Source organism: Microtus ochrogaster, chromosome 21 (assembly GCF_000317375.1).
Source record: "Microtus ochrogaster isolate Prairie Vole_2 chromosome 21, MicOch1.0, whole genome shotgun sequence".
Taxonomy (NCBI): domain Eukaryota; kingdom Metazoa; phylum Chordata; class Mammalia; order Rodentia; family Cricetidae; genus Microtus; species Microtus ochrogaster.
Window position 1 is genome coordinate 1218296 of NC_022022.1, and position 16894 is coordinate 1235189.

Consider the following 16894-nt stretch of genomic DNA (forward strand, 5'->3'; position numbering starts at 1 on the left):
CTGTTGTAAGCTCCCCAACAGGACTTCTGTACCATCCTCCCTACCACAAAGCTCAGGAAATACTGTAGATGTGGCACAAAGAAGTAAGAGCCCAAATATGGGGAAAGTAACCCAGCCACTGCACTCATAAACTTACTTCATTGATAATTACCTGCACAGAGCCTGCCCAAGACCAGTCAACATTCTACCTAAGTATTAACTGGACACAGTGAGTTATAAAAAATAAAAATAAAAAATTTGGGAGGGGAACAAGTTGGAAGAGGTGTCCAGAGGAAATGAGAAGGGGTACTAGAGGTGGAAAAGACCAAGATACATTGTATACACTTACAAAACTTCCAGAGACTAAGTAAATAATATTTTAAAATGCATCCACTTTTGTCGATATCCTTCTGTACACTGTGTGAATATATGTTTCCTGTGGAATATTCTTCTGTACACTGTGTGTACAAAGGAAGAGGGATCTGTTAGTTCAAGGCCACCCTGAACTACACAAGATTGAATCTGTCTAAGAGAGAAACAGAGCTCACACAAAGGTGATTCCAGCACTTCAGATCCCACGCACTAAGGAGGTAAGAGACAGGAGTATTATGGCTGGGCAGAAAGAGGAATATAAGGCAGGAGGAGAGCGGAGCTCACTGCAGTCTGAGGTTTGGTGGAGATGGTCACAATCTGAGGATTGCCCCTGCAGTCAGAGGATAAAGTCTGAGGATGCAGTCTGAGGACAGGATCACCCCTTCGGTCTGAACGTCTGTAGAAGTAAAAGGTCTCTCTAGTGACTGGCTGCACTGCTTCTCTGATCCTTCAGCATTCACCCCTAATATCTCACTCTGGGTTTTATTTATTAAGACCAATTAGAATTTGTGCTCCAAAGATATGTCACTATGATTGGTTTAGTAAACAAGCTGACTGGCCAACAGTTAAACAGAATGAAGTTAGGAGGGAAAGCAAAACTGAGCATGTTGGGATGAGGAAGGGTGAGGTCTGAGGAGTAGCCAGCAGATCAAGAGGAAACAGGAGATGAATGTGCCGTGTTAATAAAGGTACTGCCAAGTGGCAGAGGGTAAATAAGGAATATGGGTTAACTTAAAATGTAGGAGCTAGTTAGTAATAAGTCTGAACTATTGGTCAAGCAATTATAGTTGATATAGGCCTCTATGTAGTACCTGGAAGCAGCTCCCAGGATGGGAAAACTCTACCTACAGTCATATTTTACCAGTCATTTACTTACTGCACAGTCTTAGTTACTAAAATGTACTACACATGAAGATAAGCCTGAAGCAGCTTAAAGATGCCACCCTGCTTGGTGGTAGAGTACCAAGCCAATTCTGAGATTTTATTTTCTTCAACCTCATTGAAATTCCCAGGCCCAGGGTACTAGTCATTCCCCATCATTAAACAACCAAAAGACAAAGACAGAGTCACCTTCTTCCTGGATGGCAAATACAAACCTCAGCTTGTAAGGCAAGGGAATTTTAGCTAAGATATGGAGCAGCTCAGGAGACTTGATTCCTAGAGGTCATCTTCACCACTGATCAACAACATTGAGGTCTGGCTCCCTCACAAGATTTGCAATTATTTGCCATCTAAGCCTTACCAAGAGTGTAGGAAAACACACAATACTAGTCCTGCCAGCGCTTGCTAAACACTGAATTAAAAGGGGAAAAAATCCCCAACTCCATCACTTTTTAGCTCATGGACCTTAGGCAAGTCATTAAGGCTCCCTAAGCCTGTTTCTCTATCTATAACGCAGGACTGATGGGTGGTGAGATGGCTCAGAAGGGGAAGGTCCTTGCTAACAAGCCTGATGACATGAGTCTGACCCCCATGACCCAAAGGGTAGAAGGAGAGAATGGACCGCCACCAGTGGTCCTCTGACCTCCAGTCTTGTTCCATGGCACATGCTCCTCCTCTTTCCACACACAAGAAAAATAAGCGTAAAACATAAAATAAAATGGGGCTTAGAATCTGCAGTGCCCATAGTTTGCCAGCAGCACACTGACAGGGAAACAGAGGGGTCTGAGAGTATTACACCCGTGTTCGGCTTTAAAGCCTCCATCTTCTTTTGAATTCTTTTCTCCCTCATGATTATTGTCCTACCCTACAAAAAAACAAAAAAAATTCAAATTTTGTCTCTCATTTCCTTTAGTCCTGTCACACCTTTCCTCCTGCCTTTCCCCTAATAGGGTATGAATCCAAGTCTTTGCATTACAACTAGTAATTCTTCAGTTGCTTGTTGAAGCTCTTGCTTCCACAGAATGTCTAGTGTGTCCTCAGAGCCTAGAACACTACCTAATAACACTTACTATATACACCATGTCTTGCTTATTCCTTAATCAATGTGCCAGGCCTAAAGTTCAGGTCTAGTTTAAGAATGTCTCCAGGAAAGCAGAGGAGCAGCTATTAGCCTAAGACTAGGCTGCAGGGGCAGGTATCGCACACAGACTAGAATTTCTGACTTCTAATTTCTTAATTAAATGACCTTAAGGTCTGGAGTGTTAGAAAAACCCCTGACCCAGGAACTGCCAGGCCTTGTGTATCTCCCATTGTCCTGGTCCTGATCTATATCTTTAACTCAGAGCCACTGGTCTGGGAAACCTAGAAACAATGAAAAACAACCCACTATGAGGGAGTTTGCCCATGACACAAGGAGACACTAAAGGTCAAGTGCTCTGGCAACCTGATTGTGCAGTCTGTGGGCCATTTCGAGAAAAGGGCCCCAGCCCTAGGACAGGCTCAAAGCCTTGAGCAGAGAAGCCTGGCTGTGGTGTGGGCTGCTACGAGGAGAGAACAGAACAGGAAGCATGCTCAGGGGGAAGGAAGTTCAACACTCTGAAAACTTGTGCCAACATTTTAAGAGAAATCAATGATATTCCAAAGCCTTCTTACTGAATTATCCAGAACCTGAGATCAGTTTGGGGAATCACTTCAGGGAATTAATTCTCTGATTTAATCCCAAATTCGAATTACATATACTTGATTTAGGCAGTCTGCCTTGATATTTCTCTAAGAATTATTATTTTTTTTCTGTCTTCTTTACCCTGGGAGCAGCTCTCTTGCCTTGGCCCCTCACCCCTGAAAATGTATGCCTGTTCCAGGTTCATCTCTACCCATTCCTTGGTCAGGAGCACCTCTCAGCTGCTGAGCCGTCAATGTCTGCAGTGGAGCTGAACCCGCAGACACGGAGAGATGAGGCCCTCAACAGCTTGGCAGTCCCTCGTCCTTTGACCTCACTCGTCCCTAGCCACAGCTTCCAAACCAGTGTCATTTCCAGGGACATCGACACAGCCGCCAAGTTCATTGTTGGGGTGGCTGGCTCTGGGGCTGGGATTGGAACTGTTTCGGAGAGCCTCATCATTGGTTATGCCAGGAACCCTTCTCTGAAGCAACAGCTCTTCTACGCCATTCTGGGCTTTGCCCTCTCAGAGGCCATGGGGCTCCTTTGCCTAATGGTGGCCTTTCTCCTCCTCTTCGCCAGGTGACGCAGCTGTCTCCACTGCACCCCCATAGTTCTTTTGTGTCCTGTCTGCCCTGTGTGTTCCTTTTCCTGTACCTCCCCAGGAAGTCTGGGGAAAGTGACTGGCTCAGGGTTTGACAGAGAGAAGACAAATAAACACTGTATTAATAAGATGAAAAAAATAATTATTTTTTTGCTTCCTCTGCAGGGCTAAAGCAGAATTTGGAATTATAAACAATCCTAGGAAAAGGCCTGAGGAAGATTTCACAGATGAAGGTGATGTATGTGGTTCAGTTAAATCCATTTAACCAGTACCTACAGGATTCTAACTGTGTGGTAGATGTAAGGAGACAGTGATGTGGGCTTCCCCTCTATGCTGTGAATGCCACTGGTTAATAAAGAAGCTGCTTTGGGCCTATTGCAGTGCAGAATAGACAAGGCAGGAATTGCAAGCAGATAGAGGAGAGAGTAGGCAGAGTCAGAGAGAAGTCATGTAGCTGCTGAAGAAGAAAGACACCCACGGGAGCCTGTTGGAACCTTGCCCACAGGCCACAACCTCGTGGTGATGCAGAGATTAGCAGAGATGGGTTAATTTAAGATATAAGAGTTAGCCAGGAATATGCCTAAGCTAATAGACCAAGCAGTGTTTTAATTAATATAGTTTCTGTGTTATTATCTCAGGTCTGGGTAACCTACAACACAGTGTTCACATCCACTGAAGAAATTCACAGCAGAGAGCAGAACCGTGGCTGTGTAAATCTTGAAACAGACAATCTATAGTCATAAAAAGGCACTGCCATGAGAATGAAAGAGCTAACTGCAGTGGTGTCCGCACTCTGGAGCCTGGCACTGGAAAATCACTTTGAGTTTGAGGCCAGGCTAAGCTACAAAAATGAGTTTTATGTCACGGGAGGCTGCTAACACAGTAAGACCCTGCTTCAAGAAAACCACACTTACATACCCACAAAATGAAGGCTGATTAAGAGCACACGGATATCACTAGGCACTGTGACGCTCTTTAAGCATGGAACACAGATATCACTATCACCTGAGCTGTCAAAAATGCAAATTCTCATGAGACTGGAACAGCACCCTGGACTCGCTGAGCCAGAATTAGGGAACCTGGGCCCAACAGTATATTTTAAACAGGCTCTGATTCTGATGTACACTGAAGATTAACAGCCTCTGGTCTGGGAACAGAGTCCTATCTTGAAAAAAACAGACCAAGTCTTATTGTCAGAATTATTGCAAAAGAATTGGTTTGGTTGTCTGTCACCATTTACTTACCCTCTCTTCTCACTTTAACCCATAATAAAGTGGCTCCTGCCTCACTACTACCCAGCAACACTCACCAAGGCCATGATATCCACTAGTGAGCTCAGATTACTCTTCCAGGGGAAGATGTTCTTTGTTTGGATTTTCTTTTCCTCTCTCTTTCCTGGCTACCACTTTGTGCCTCAATCTGGAAGTCTCTTCCTCCACGAAGTCTATAAACCTAAAGGTGTCCTTTGAGGAGTAAGTTTGTGTACTACCTCACATCTGTCTCCTCTCCACAAAACCATCCAATCCTTGGCAGTTCAGTATGCTTCTTATTCATGTCGAATCCACGTGTGTGGCACCATGGCATGTGAAGATTTGTTATACTACCTTATCTGAGGGACGACATGAATGAATGCTCCTAATATGAAGACACGGAACCTAAGTGGTGTTCTCCTTTGTCCCTGGGGCTCTGAAGAAGGTCTGCAGTTCCTGCCTAATACAAGGTCCCTTTCACACAGCTCTTCACTCCACTCTCTCCAGTCACCACCTCCCAGAACAACAGTGGCCTTTCTCTGCAGCTGCAGTCTCTTGGAAAGAAGTTCCTAAGTGCCCTGCTCTATGGAATGAATGAAGCCTGCCTTGGTTGGGCAGCACAGACAGCAGCAAGGTAGAGCCTGCCTTCAGACCTCTGTGGGGAACAACGCCTAGAAACTAAGCTGCCAATGAATCCCCTAAAACTCTGATAAGCCGAAGGGAACAACTTCAACAAGACTGGTCTGTTCCTACAATAACTATCAAGTACCCAAGATATATTAAAATCTAATATGAACAAGAATTCTCTCCCTTTCCTTCTCCCTCCCTCCCTCGTTTTCTGAGACAGGGTTTCTTTGTGTAGCTCTGGCTGTCCTGGAACTCGCAGAGATCTGCCTACCTCTGCTTCCCTATGTGCTGGAATTGAAGGTGTATGCTGGGCTATGAACACAAATTCTTGATCTCAGTTCCTGGTGCCTGCATGTAGGCCTACATGACTGATGCCAACAGCGGCCAGAAGAGGTCTTCAGATCCTCTGGATTGCAGTTTCAGGCAGTTGTTGGGTGCTGAGAATTGAAGCTGGGTCTTCTGGAAGGAAAGTCTTAACTGCTGAGCCATCTGTCCAGCCCCTCTGACAGCAGTGTTTAGAGGATTTTCTTAGGAAATTAACAATGCCAAAAGTGAGCTACAGTTCAAGTTTAGAAACAGTATTTGTTATGTACAAAGAACACCTAAGAGAACAAGAACTGGGAACTAAAGGTCACTCAGAAAAGCAAAAAAGACACACTGTTCTTGAACCTTGATGGTAGGACAAGATGCGATAACAGAAAACGTTAGGAAAAGGACAGCACCACTTTTTTTTAAATCCAAGTCTTCTATGTGCTAGGTGCTATGCATGAAGTTTTATGTAAATTCCGATTTTATTTTACTGCTGCTTTATTCACTATAGCAAAGAATTAGACTCAATCTAGCTGTTCATCAACAGATAAATGGAAAATGAAAATTTGATGTATATACATAAAATGGAATACTACTCAGCTCTGAGGAAAAATGAAGTTTAAAATTGTAAGAAAATGAATGGACTTACAATTTATTCTATTAAATAAGGCCACATAATCTCAAAAATAAAAAAAAATCACATTTTCTTTCTTATATGTGGGGGTCTAGAAAATGATATATATGTAATCAAATATACCTGTAAGTACAGTTTAACATGAAGAAAGAGAACAAGAAAAGCTGACTATAAGGGGATGAGGAATGCAAATAATAAACACAAGTTGTGAAAGAGGACACACAGCTAAGTGTTTTTCTAGTTCTAATTCTGTTGTTGGTTTTGTTTTGTTTTGATGGTGGATAGGTGCAAAAATTTAATGTGAGGTGTCATAGGTTCTGTTTTGAATGCTAATTCTAACTATATACAGGCTAATTAAGTTGTAGATACTGACTCTTGTTAATTTTGGTGTGTAATGCTTTTATTTACTTGCAAGTTTTTAAAAGTTTATTTAAAAATGACCTTTTATATCAATTCTTTTGCACAAATAAAGAATAATAGAATCAAACTGCTATGCGTATGTGAAGAAGGAGTAACACAAATATATGGTACAGCTTAGTGGTATTAATCATAAAAAATAGAAGTCTAATGGGGTTGGAGGAGACAGACATTTGATATAAAGGGGTTAAAATGAATTCAGTGGGCTCAAATAGGTTGGTCTACCTGACGGTAGGAAATGGCAATACGACCACAATTAGCAAGCTGTAGGCTGAACTGAAGAAGGAAACCATGAATTCTAAGCTAGATAGATAAGCCTAGAAAAGAAAAATGCAGGTTTCAAGCAGGATAGAATTTGCCCTGGATTGAGACACTTAAGCAATTTATCTTCCTTCCTTTCTTGAGACACGGAACTCACTGTACAGACAAGTCTGGCATCTAATCGCAAAGACCCGCCTACTTCTGCCTAATGAGTGTTGACTTAAGGGTGTGTGCTACCACTCCAGCTAAGCTACCTGGTTTTGTTCCCAGAACCATGCCTGTCAATTCTCAGTTGAGACTCAACAGAATAGGATGGGCAGCCCAAGCATGGATCTCCAGTGACAAGAAAGGTTTAATTTAGGGCAGTGTGGGTCCTTGGCAACCAATTTCTTTGACAACACTTAACACCACACTATAGAATTCACAAAATTCTTTTATAAAAACAATCCTAATCATAGCTAGTTAGTGGCTGAGTGGGGCTCATACAACAACCTTCAACGTTAAAGTCCTCTATTTTCTGTATCCATCTACTAGTATAACTTCTAAATCCCTTGAATATGGTCTAATATTTAGAAACAATATAAATGATTAATCAGGACCTTAAATATATGCTAATCTTCTCAAAGCATGACCCAATTTTTCTAATAGTTTACCCTAGAAATGGCCTAACCCAAGAACCTTAGCAAGATAAATTCGTTCAATACTCTGAGCTCAGTGAGCTGCTGGGTACCAGTGGGAGACACGTGACTTTTAATGAAGCTCCTATTCTATCAATAGCACTGTCCCTTTCTTAGTCAACTAGTCTCACAGTCAGGAACCACATTAGATTCAGCCCTAACATACCTCACTGATTCTGCTTCCAAAAGGCCATCTGCACCCAGCCTCTGTATTTTCACTGTCACCACCCATTGGAACACAGAAGAAACTCACTGTTTGAAAATATTGCATTAAAAACTTCTAGTTAGTCTCCCAAATTTAAACTCTTCTAATTTAAATATCAACATCAGGATTTGCTCTTTACCATCACTTTTTAAAGACTTGTATTATAATTAATTGTTTATGTGCACTCATGATTGCTACAGTACACATGTAGGGGCCAGAAAACAACTTTCAGGAATTGAGCTCAGGTTGTTCATCTTGATGGCAAGCACCTTACCATCAAACCAACTTTAAATACTATTTTAAAAGTCACTCTATAATAAAACTCAACAGGCTCCTCCATAAAGTCTGAACTACTCACCACCTTGTACACATTATCAATTTAATTTTTCTCTGCTCCAGAGACCCTCAAGCATACCCTTTTCAGTCCACACCCATTCCAGAAGCTTTATTCATGTTCCCTTTGCCCAAAATGCCTTCTCCTTTCCACCTAAAAAATTTAACTATTCGTCTCTTGTCCATCGAAGTATTTTTTAGATTAATTTATTTTATGTATATAAGTATTTTACTTGAAAGCATGTTTGTGCAGCACGTACATGCCTAGTGCCCTCAGAAGTTAGATCTCTTGGAACTGAAATTATGGATGGTTGTGAGTTTTCCAGTCCATCCCATCCCTGTCATCTCTATCAGTATCATTCTTTTCACTCTTGTGATTGGCTCCCTTCAAATCCAACTAACCTGGGCGTCTTCTAAACCTGCTGTCTTGAATTCTATCAGGGACCACAGTTCCTCTTCCCATTCCCACACCCCGTATTTCTATTGTCCTTTCCCTTTTCATGGGCATTCTGTTCCCCTCCCCCACTTTCTTTCATGACTTTTCAGGGAGACAAGATAATGATTCCTAAACAAAAAGTCTTGGCTCACTGAACACATGGCATCACTTCCAGAGGCTCTAAGAACATAGCAACTTCAAGGATCAAATCTTTGAGGCCGACTAGCCCAATGGACTCATTTTTCAGGTTAAGAAAATAAAGATACAAAGCAGATAAGGATTTTTCCATGTAGTTAGGAACAAAGCTAACTCCAGCATCCATTCTATTAACTCAAGAAGCTGGCATTTTCCCTACAAAATAATCCATTGTGATTAATTTAAAAGACAAAATCCATTGTCTTTAATTTCTTGAAACTAGAATCAGCAACTTCTCTCATCCTGTTTGATCAATGGGGTGAGTGAGTGGCCATGAAAGGCATTTACAGGTCTAAGCTTGGGTTTCCTCAACACAGTGATTAAGAAAAGAAAGCAAGGGGCTGGAGAGATGGCTCAATGGTTAGAAGTGTCAGCAGAGGACCAGAGTTCCATTCCCATTCCCAGCATCCACATGATGGCTCACAACCACCTGTCACTCTAGTGCCAGAGGGCTCAAGGGCATCACACACACATGGTACAGATATACATGCAGAAAAAACACACAAACATAAGATAAAAATAAATAAATTTTAAAAAGGGGGCGTGATCAGCCAGGCAGCAATGTCACTTGCCTTTAATCTTAGCACTCTGGAGGCAGAGGCAGGTGGATCTCTGTGAGTTCCTGGTCTACAAAGTGAGTTCCAGGACAGCCAGGGCTACATAGAGAAGCCCTGTCTAGAAAAACAACGTATGTATGTATATATATTTTAACTAGTATATTATTTTTAAGATTCAATTAGATTTATCATATGGCTTAGAAACACCCCTGGGTGCTGTGTGTCTTCCATTTTTTTCCCTTTTTTATTCAGTGGATATTTATTCTAATTTCTAACTTAAATTTTTCATTCAATTACCCCCCTTTTTATGTAGACAAGGCTGGCCTTGAACTAGAGATCCACCTGCCTCTGCTTTCTGAATGCTGGGATTAAAGATGTGTACCACCACCCCTCATAAAATATATGCTTAATAGTAATGCCACTATGATAACGTGAAACAGACTCAGACTCCAGTTCCCACCCTGTCTCAGAGAGGCTGTAGGTGTCTAGAACCCTTATCTATGTGTTCACTTAGGGCAGGATTCGTTTCTGGTTTCTGATGGATGCAATCATCGTTACTTTTTGTTTATGCTCCTGAACTGGAGGGCAGTTTCTCTGCTGCACAGTACTTTGACCAGGAAAAAAGTATCAGCTTGCTCTATTAGAACATTTTTGAGTATCAAAATGAAGCTTAGCCTGCTGCTGGCTCATAATGCTGATTATTTACCAAATGTTTCATCTGCAAATCCACTGTCAGCTCCCATCTCATAGTCTAGATGGAAGCAAAAGAGTATGTTGTGGAAAAGACGTGGCAACTCAGGGCACTTATCTCTTTGTTGCTCTAGATCACTATTGTTGTGCTGGGAGGCAGTCTTTTAAGTACTCACTAAGTATACAAACTAAGTTAACTATCTGGGGATTTTGGTTCCAGAGTTTGACAAAGACAAGAGTCTCAGGTGAAGAGGTCCCTGACACTAACAGTTTAAGGGCATGCATTTCTTTTACATATTCTTCTACAATGGCCTGGGATCACCAATAAATATTCCTTGGGGTTGCTAGTGAAACTTAGTGGTAGAGCACTCACCTAGAACGCAAAAAAAAAGTTAAAAAACAAAAGCTACAACTAACTGTATCACACAAAGTGGCGTCTAATTGGGCACAGAAGTCTTCTGCATTCATCAGAATGCCTAGGGAGGAGCTGGGGAAACAGCAGGAGAAGTGTTAGCCCTGTAGGCATGAGGACCTACCTGAGCTTGGATTCCTGGAGCTCACTGGTCAGCCAGCCTCACCTTATTAAATTAACAAGCTTTAGGTTCAGTGAGAGAACTTGTCTTAACAAATAAGATGGAATGTGACTGGGGAAGATACCTAATTTCAACCTGACTCCACACAGGTGTGCACACAACCAAGTACATGTACACATACACACATACATACATGCGAACACAAGCACACTCCTGTGACTACTGGAAAACAATTTCTTTTCAGTCTTTTGAGACAAGGCTTCAGTGGGCTGACCTTAAATTTACACGTAGTTCAGGCTGACCTTGAATTCATAATCTTCCTGTTTCAATTTCCCAAGTGCTGAGATTAGAAAGTGGGCCACTACACCCGCCTATCAGTATTGTATTTTTCTTTTTGAGACAGAGTCTGTATGTAACTCAGGCTGGCCTCAAATTCCCTATGAAGCCAAGAACGACCTTGGATTTTTGATCCTCCTGCCTCCACTTCAGAGTACTGAGGTTATCGGCATGTAGTACTGATGACTGGACCCAGTTCTTCCTGCATTCTAGCAAGCATACTACCAACTAAGCCATACTCCTACCCAGTATTACTTTCTATTCTCATCACCTTGTACATTTCTGCAACAAAAAACCTGATTTCGGGGCCATTTCATTACAGCTACCGACAGTCCTATTGTCATCATGGGTCACCGCCCCGCCTGGTGTTACCGGTATTGTAAGAACAAGCCGTACCCAAAGTCTCGCTTCTGCCGAGGTGTCCCTGATGCTAAAATCCGCATCTTTGATCTGGGACGGAAGAAGGCAAAAGTTGATGAATTCCCGCTTTGTGGCCACATGGTGTCAGATGAATATGAACAACTCTCTTCCGAAGCTCTGGAGGCTGCCCGTATTTGTACCAACAAATACATGGTAAAGAGTTGTGGCAAGGATTGCTTTCATATTCGAGTGAGGCTTCACCCCTTTCATGTCATCCGAATCAACAAGATGTTGTCCTGTGCTGGGGCTGACAGGCTCCAGACAGGCATACGTGGTGCCTTTGGGAAGCCCCAGGGCACAGTGGCCAGGGTTCACATTGGCCAGGTCATCATGTCCATCCGCACTAAGCTGCAGAATAAGGAACATGTGATTGAGGCTCTTCGTAGAGCCAAGTTCAAATTCCCTGGGCGCCAGAAGATCCACATCTCAAAGAAATGGGGCTTTACTAAGTTTAATGCAGATGAATTTGAAGACATGGTTGCTGAGAAGCGACTCATTCCTGATAGCTGTGGGGTCAAATATATCCCCAATCGTGGTCCCCTGGACAAGTGGCGAGCCCTACACTCCTGAGGGCTTTCATGGTGCTCTCCTATACCCTACCAAATCATGTTCAGTAATAAATCTCACATCCAGTCTGCTAAAAAAAAAAAAACAAAAAAAAAAACTGATTTCGTTCTTCTTAAACTTCTCAAATAATAAAACTTTCTGACACTCCTTAAGTTTTAAGATTATTGTTATTACTCTTTTGAGATAGGGTCTCATGTGTAGCCCTGGCTGGCCTCAGGCTCCATCTGTAGACCACATTTGCTTTGAACTCACAGAGATCGACTTGCCTCGCCCTCCCAAGTGCTGGGATGAAAGGTGTGCTCCACCACACCCGTTTTAATTTGTTTTGGATTATTTAATTCATGAAGTAGTGAATAAAACTAAACAAGTTTATCACCTAGTTTATATAGTTTCACAATTTTATTTATTTATTTATTGTAGATTTCTGCCTCCTCCCTGCCACTGCCTCCCATTTCCCTCCCCCTCCTCCTATCAACTATAGTTTCACTATTTAAAAGGCAATTTGGAATATCTTATCTCATTTGTCTTTCAACAGCCCTGTGAGGAAGATACAATAAGAAATTTTCAAATGGCACAATCATAGCCGTGTGACCTTGCGATGACATTAGCATGGCACTTCTGCTTTAACCAGGAGGAAATGGAGAAGACCAAGAATTCCTGGCATAACTATACTTTTCTGGTTTCGTCTTCTTTGTGCAGAGAAAAGCTGTTCTGTGGAAGCAAACTCCTAACCTACCCAGCCCCCCAAAAAAAACATTTACCCCGAGGAATCAGACATGCTCTCTACTTGCAATACAAACACACCTTCAGAAATACTGAAATTCAGATAAGGGGTCAAAAAGATGCCATGAACAAAAGCTGCAAAGGACAGGGCAGCCCCAATTTTCCCTGCCCTTGATGATCACTAAGAGAGAAATCAACTAAGAACATGTCATGCCTTCTGTGGACCAACAGGAGAAAACTGGTGAAAAAGCTGCCAAGTGGGAAGCCACACTGTCTCTAAACAGAGGGTCCTGTCCCTCCCTTTACCTCTAGAAAATACATATATTACCAAGGAAATGTTCTCTAATTTACCCTAGGTTAACTATGTGATGAAGTCATGGAAACGACACGCAGCAGATGAACTCACACTTACTGGCATGTTCACTTATCCGAACATGCATTTGTTGTGGAGCAGCAACTACACACCAGGCACTGAACTTAGTGGACAGGACAAAAACTGGGAAACCAACATAGCCTCTGCTTTCAGAGCTCAGACTAGTGGCAATTCTATGTGGCCTTTGGGATTGTTGTGTTTTTGAGGCAGGCTGGCCTCAAATTCACTATGTAGCTCCAGTGGCTTCAATCTTGTAATCCTTCCTGCGTCAGCTTCCCAAGTACTGTGGTTATGGTTATAAGCATATGCAACCATGTCTATTTCTCAATTACATTGCCTGCTTTCAATAAAAAATGAATTATTATCTAAAACACTTATACCATCTCACATAATAAATTCATAGAATAGATGAGAATACTGCAAACAATAATTTGCAATGGCTCCTTGTAATTCATCCCTCCAGCATAGCATAAGACTAAATTATCACTTGGGAGGTGGAAGCAAGATTGTGAATCCCAGATACATAGCAAGTTGGGAAGCTAGCTTGGGTAACATAAAGAAAAGATAGTGAATTATTTACATTTATAAGGTACAGAACCTAGGACGTCCATAAGGTCAACAATGTAGCTCTATAGCTAAGGCAGCTAGATCAGAGAAGTCAGCTAGAGGAAGCCAGGAGGGAATCTCAGTTCCAGGACTGGCCCTGTTACTGGGGCAGAGAAGCAGGCAGGGTAAAGGCAAGGAAGGCCTTGCCTGCAAAGTAAGTTCTTCCCATGGAAGAACACAGTGTTTTAACCCCAGAGATTATAGGTACAAAGTACAGGGGAAAACTTGACAAGCACCTAACCCAAATACCAGAGAGAGAGAGAGAGAGAGAGAGAGAGAGAGAGAGCGCAAAATGGCGCCTTACTCATTCTAGATGATGAGTCTCTAAACCTCTGTAGACAGGATGAGGCAATGAAAAGCATCTGGGATTCAGAATCAGAAAACTGAGATTTGGGACTAGATCCTGATACTGCTCAGACAATACTAAATGGCACTGGACAAACCAGGAATCCAGTCTCCTCATCTACAAAATGTGAATAACTTCTGATTTGTCTACCTCAGAGAAACATTATGAGATTCAATGAAGAAATGTTCCACTGAAAGCACTTATCTGTGAAGCACTGTATCTATTGAAGCACTTAGGATCCTGGGACCCGTATCTGTGGAGTTGTGCAAGCTCCTAGAGGAATACTCACGTTAACCCCAAAGCCCTGACTGCCCTTCACCCCTCAAAACCTGGTTTCCATCTGCTCACATCCCTGAATTAATAGAAATCGTTTGACACGCAAATCTTAATTTGGGAGTACTAATCCCCCAGCTGCAAAAAGATGAGAAGGGCAGCCATGCAACCACCCTTCGCCTCAAGCTCTGACAGCTTCAGCTACCCTTTCCACAGTGGAAAGGGAGGGACAGGACAACCAGCCACACTGCCTTTGTGGCTGCCTCCTCTTCCCCACTGCAAGGCAGTTTCTCTACAGAAGGACTGCTAAATAGATCTAACTGGGACCCTGAAACAACATAACGGTAATGTTTGGGGAGATTATTATGCATTTTAGACAGCATTCCACAGTCAAAAGGAAATTACTATTAGCATGTATACCCAAAGGTTAACTGACACAGAGACAGGAACTGCTGACTTACAGATTTTCTTCCCTACCTCGAGAATACCGTTTTTTCATTTGACACAAAACACAATCCCTTGGAGGACTTTTAAGGCAGAAGACTTGAAGAGGAGAAGGGGAAGAAAGTACAAGGCAGCCACCTACCAAAGTTGTCCCATCCCCTGGAAGGGCAGAACAGCTACACTGTTACCAGTAACAGGGAAGGCAGATCAAGCTTATGGGGGAAGGGGCATCATGTGCCTCCAGCTGATTTCAAGGGCCTAAGAGCCAAAACAACTCCTTCCGGCTTCAAGCAGAGGGAAGGCCTGTTTTGCAGAGTCAAGCTTATTAAGGGCAGCTTGGGGAACATTAAACCTCAAGCATCAGCCTGTTGGTAGCTCTCAATGTAAACTCTAAACTTGAAGAGGATGAAATTCTAGCGTGGCCTAAACGTTTTAGAGCTCTAGCAATCACTGGTGAAAATTCTGATTATATGGATGTAGAATATTTCTGTCCCAACATTTCAGACCAAGAGCATCTTCCTCATTTTAAGTGGGAAACACCCTACCACCACGTCCTACCATTCCATAACAGTCAGTCTGATGGAGTCCCACAACCCTGCCAGTCACCCCACCTCCACTCCCCAAATATTTAAAGCTAGTCCCCATTCACCTGTGGGTCCCCATGACCAGGCTTCGTCCAAGCTTGGAATCCCTAGGCTGACAAGTTGGGGGGGACAAGAGTCAGTCTCACACCTGGTGTAAGGCAAAAGCATTTCTTGTCTCCTCTAGCGTCACTTTTTGTTGGTTATAGATGGCACAGAACTAGGTGGAACGCTTTAGACATGGACACACACACAAGGGCTATAAACATAACATATGTACACTAACAGTACCCAGAGACCACAGCTCCTACCTTACCTATCCCACAGCTCAGCCAGTCAAACACAACAACACCTCCTTCCCACTCTTTTTAATAAGTGTCGGAAAAAAAATCCCAAATTATTTGCAAACTTACCTGTCTATACTATGGGGCAATCGTATGCTCATGGTTTCTTTGTGTCTCCACAGTTCCAGAATCCTGGAGCTTCTTTGGGCGTCTTGAACAGGCCTGAATCCCTTGCAATTTTTAAGGAAGGTGAGAGGAAGGCCTCCCAAGTCGCAGACTGAACCCTTCTCCAGCTGTCAGGACCCTGGTAACTGCAGAGCTATTCCACTTCCACCACTTAACATGGTCTTCTCCTTTCCTGACCCTCCGCCCTCCCCTCCCCGTGTCTTGAAAAAGAAAGAAGAAAATGGAAAAAAAAAGAAAGAAATGAAAGAGGAAAAACTATGACCTTCTTAGAAACCAAAACGTCAACCACAAATCTCTTTAAGGTTAGCACTATGGACTAAAAAATGAACCACAGAAAGAATGCGACTTCAAAATATCAGTCTTAACTGCAGACCGATAAAAACCATCCTTTCAATCCAGTTTCCCCAACTGTCCTTCTGTTGACAAGCGAACCTTAAGCTCCAAAGGTTGAAAACCTCTCGTTTAAAATGCCAAGGAAGGAAAACAAAACAAGACAGACAAACAAACAAACAAAAAAAAAAAGGCTGAACAAATCCGAAATGGCACTCGAGGAAAAAGAAATCTTCCAGATGATTTGTACAGTTAAAATAAATAAAACCATACAGCAGAATGTACAAAGTCCAATGGAGCTCTGGGGAGCAAAATGGGTGGATTTCTTAAAAATCAAAACAAAACACCGATTCTTTTTTAACATTAAAGGTTTTGAATTCTGAAATGAGCCAATTGTGCAGACACACACACACAAATTAAAAAAAAAAAAAAGCCAAAAACCCACAAAACACCTGAAGCGCAATGCTTTTTACCTTCAAAACGGTAGCATTGGCCCCAACCCCAGGAAATCTTAAACGCTCTTTTCCCTTCCGAACTTCAGGTTCCTCCACCTAGCCCAGTCCCGTGCTCAGCCCCAGCCTCGGGTCGGCCTTTTTCTGAGACAATTTCCTCAGTCAGCGCTGTGTGCTCCTGCACGTCCAGGCTCCGAAAGTCTCTCTCGCCGCAGCGCCCTGGAGCGGCGGTCCCGCTTCCCCTCGCCGGCCGATCGTGCCCGGCGACCCGTTCTCACTAACGCTGCGGTTCGGCTAGAGCCAGGGCGCCCTCCACAGCGGCACGGAGAGCCCGGGCCGCGGCCTTGGCCTC

General features: G+C 42.9%; 2 protein-coding genes and 1 pseudogene across 12 annotated transcripts in view; 2 read left to right on the forward strand and 1 right to left on the reverse strand.

Annotated features, from left to right (window-relative positions):
• Nucleotides 1–16888, reverse strand: part of Arhgef11 (Rho guanine nucleotide exchange factor 11) — a 173434-nt gene extending 156546 nt beyond the window's left edge. For 9 of the 11 annotated variants that reach the window (XM_026784046.1, XM_026784045.1, XM_026784050.1 and 6 more), the window contains exon 1: nt 15704–16888. In XM_026784046.1, the coding sequence (XP_026639847.1) occupies nt 15704–15735 (32 nt within the window). In that variant the 5' untranslated portion in view covers nt 15736–16888. The remainder of the gene's footprint in view (nt 1–15703) is intronic. The other 2 variants (XM_026784041.1, XM_013349809.2) reach the window with 2 other exon arrangements.
• LOC101996702 lies at nt 3010–3578 on the forward strand (annotated as a pseudogene).
• Nucleotides 11264–12016, forward strand: LOC101996234 (60S ribosomal protein L10-like). Its single transcript, XM_005356915.3, has one exon. It carries the CDS (start codon nt 11303–11305, stop codon nt 11945–11947), a length of 645 nt encoding a protein of 214 aa, XP_005356972.1. The 5' UTR covers nt 11264–11302; the 3' UTR covers nt 11948–12016.
• Nucleotides 16889–16894: the final 6 nt, after the last annotated feature.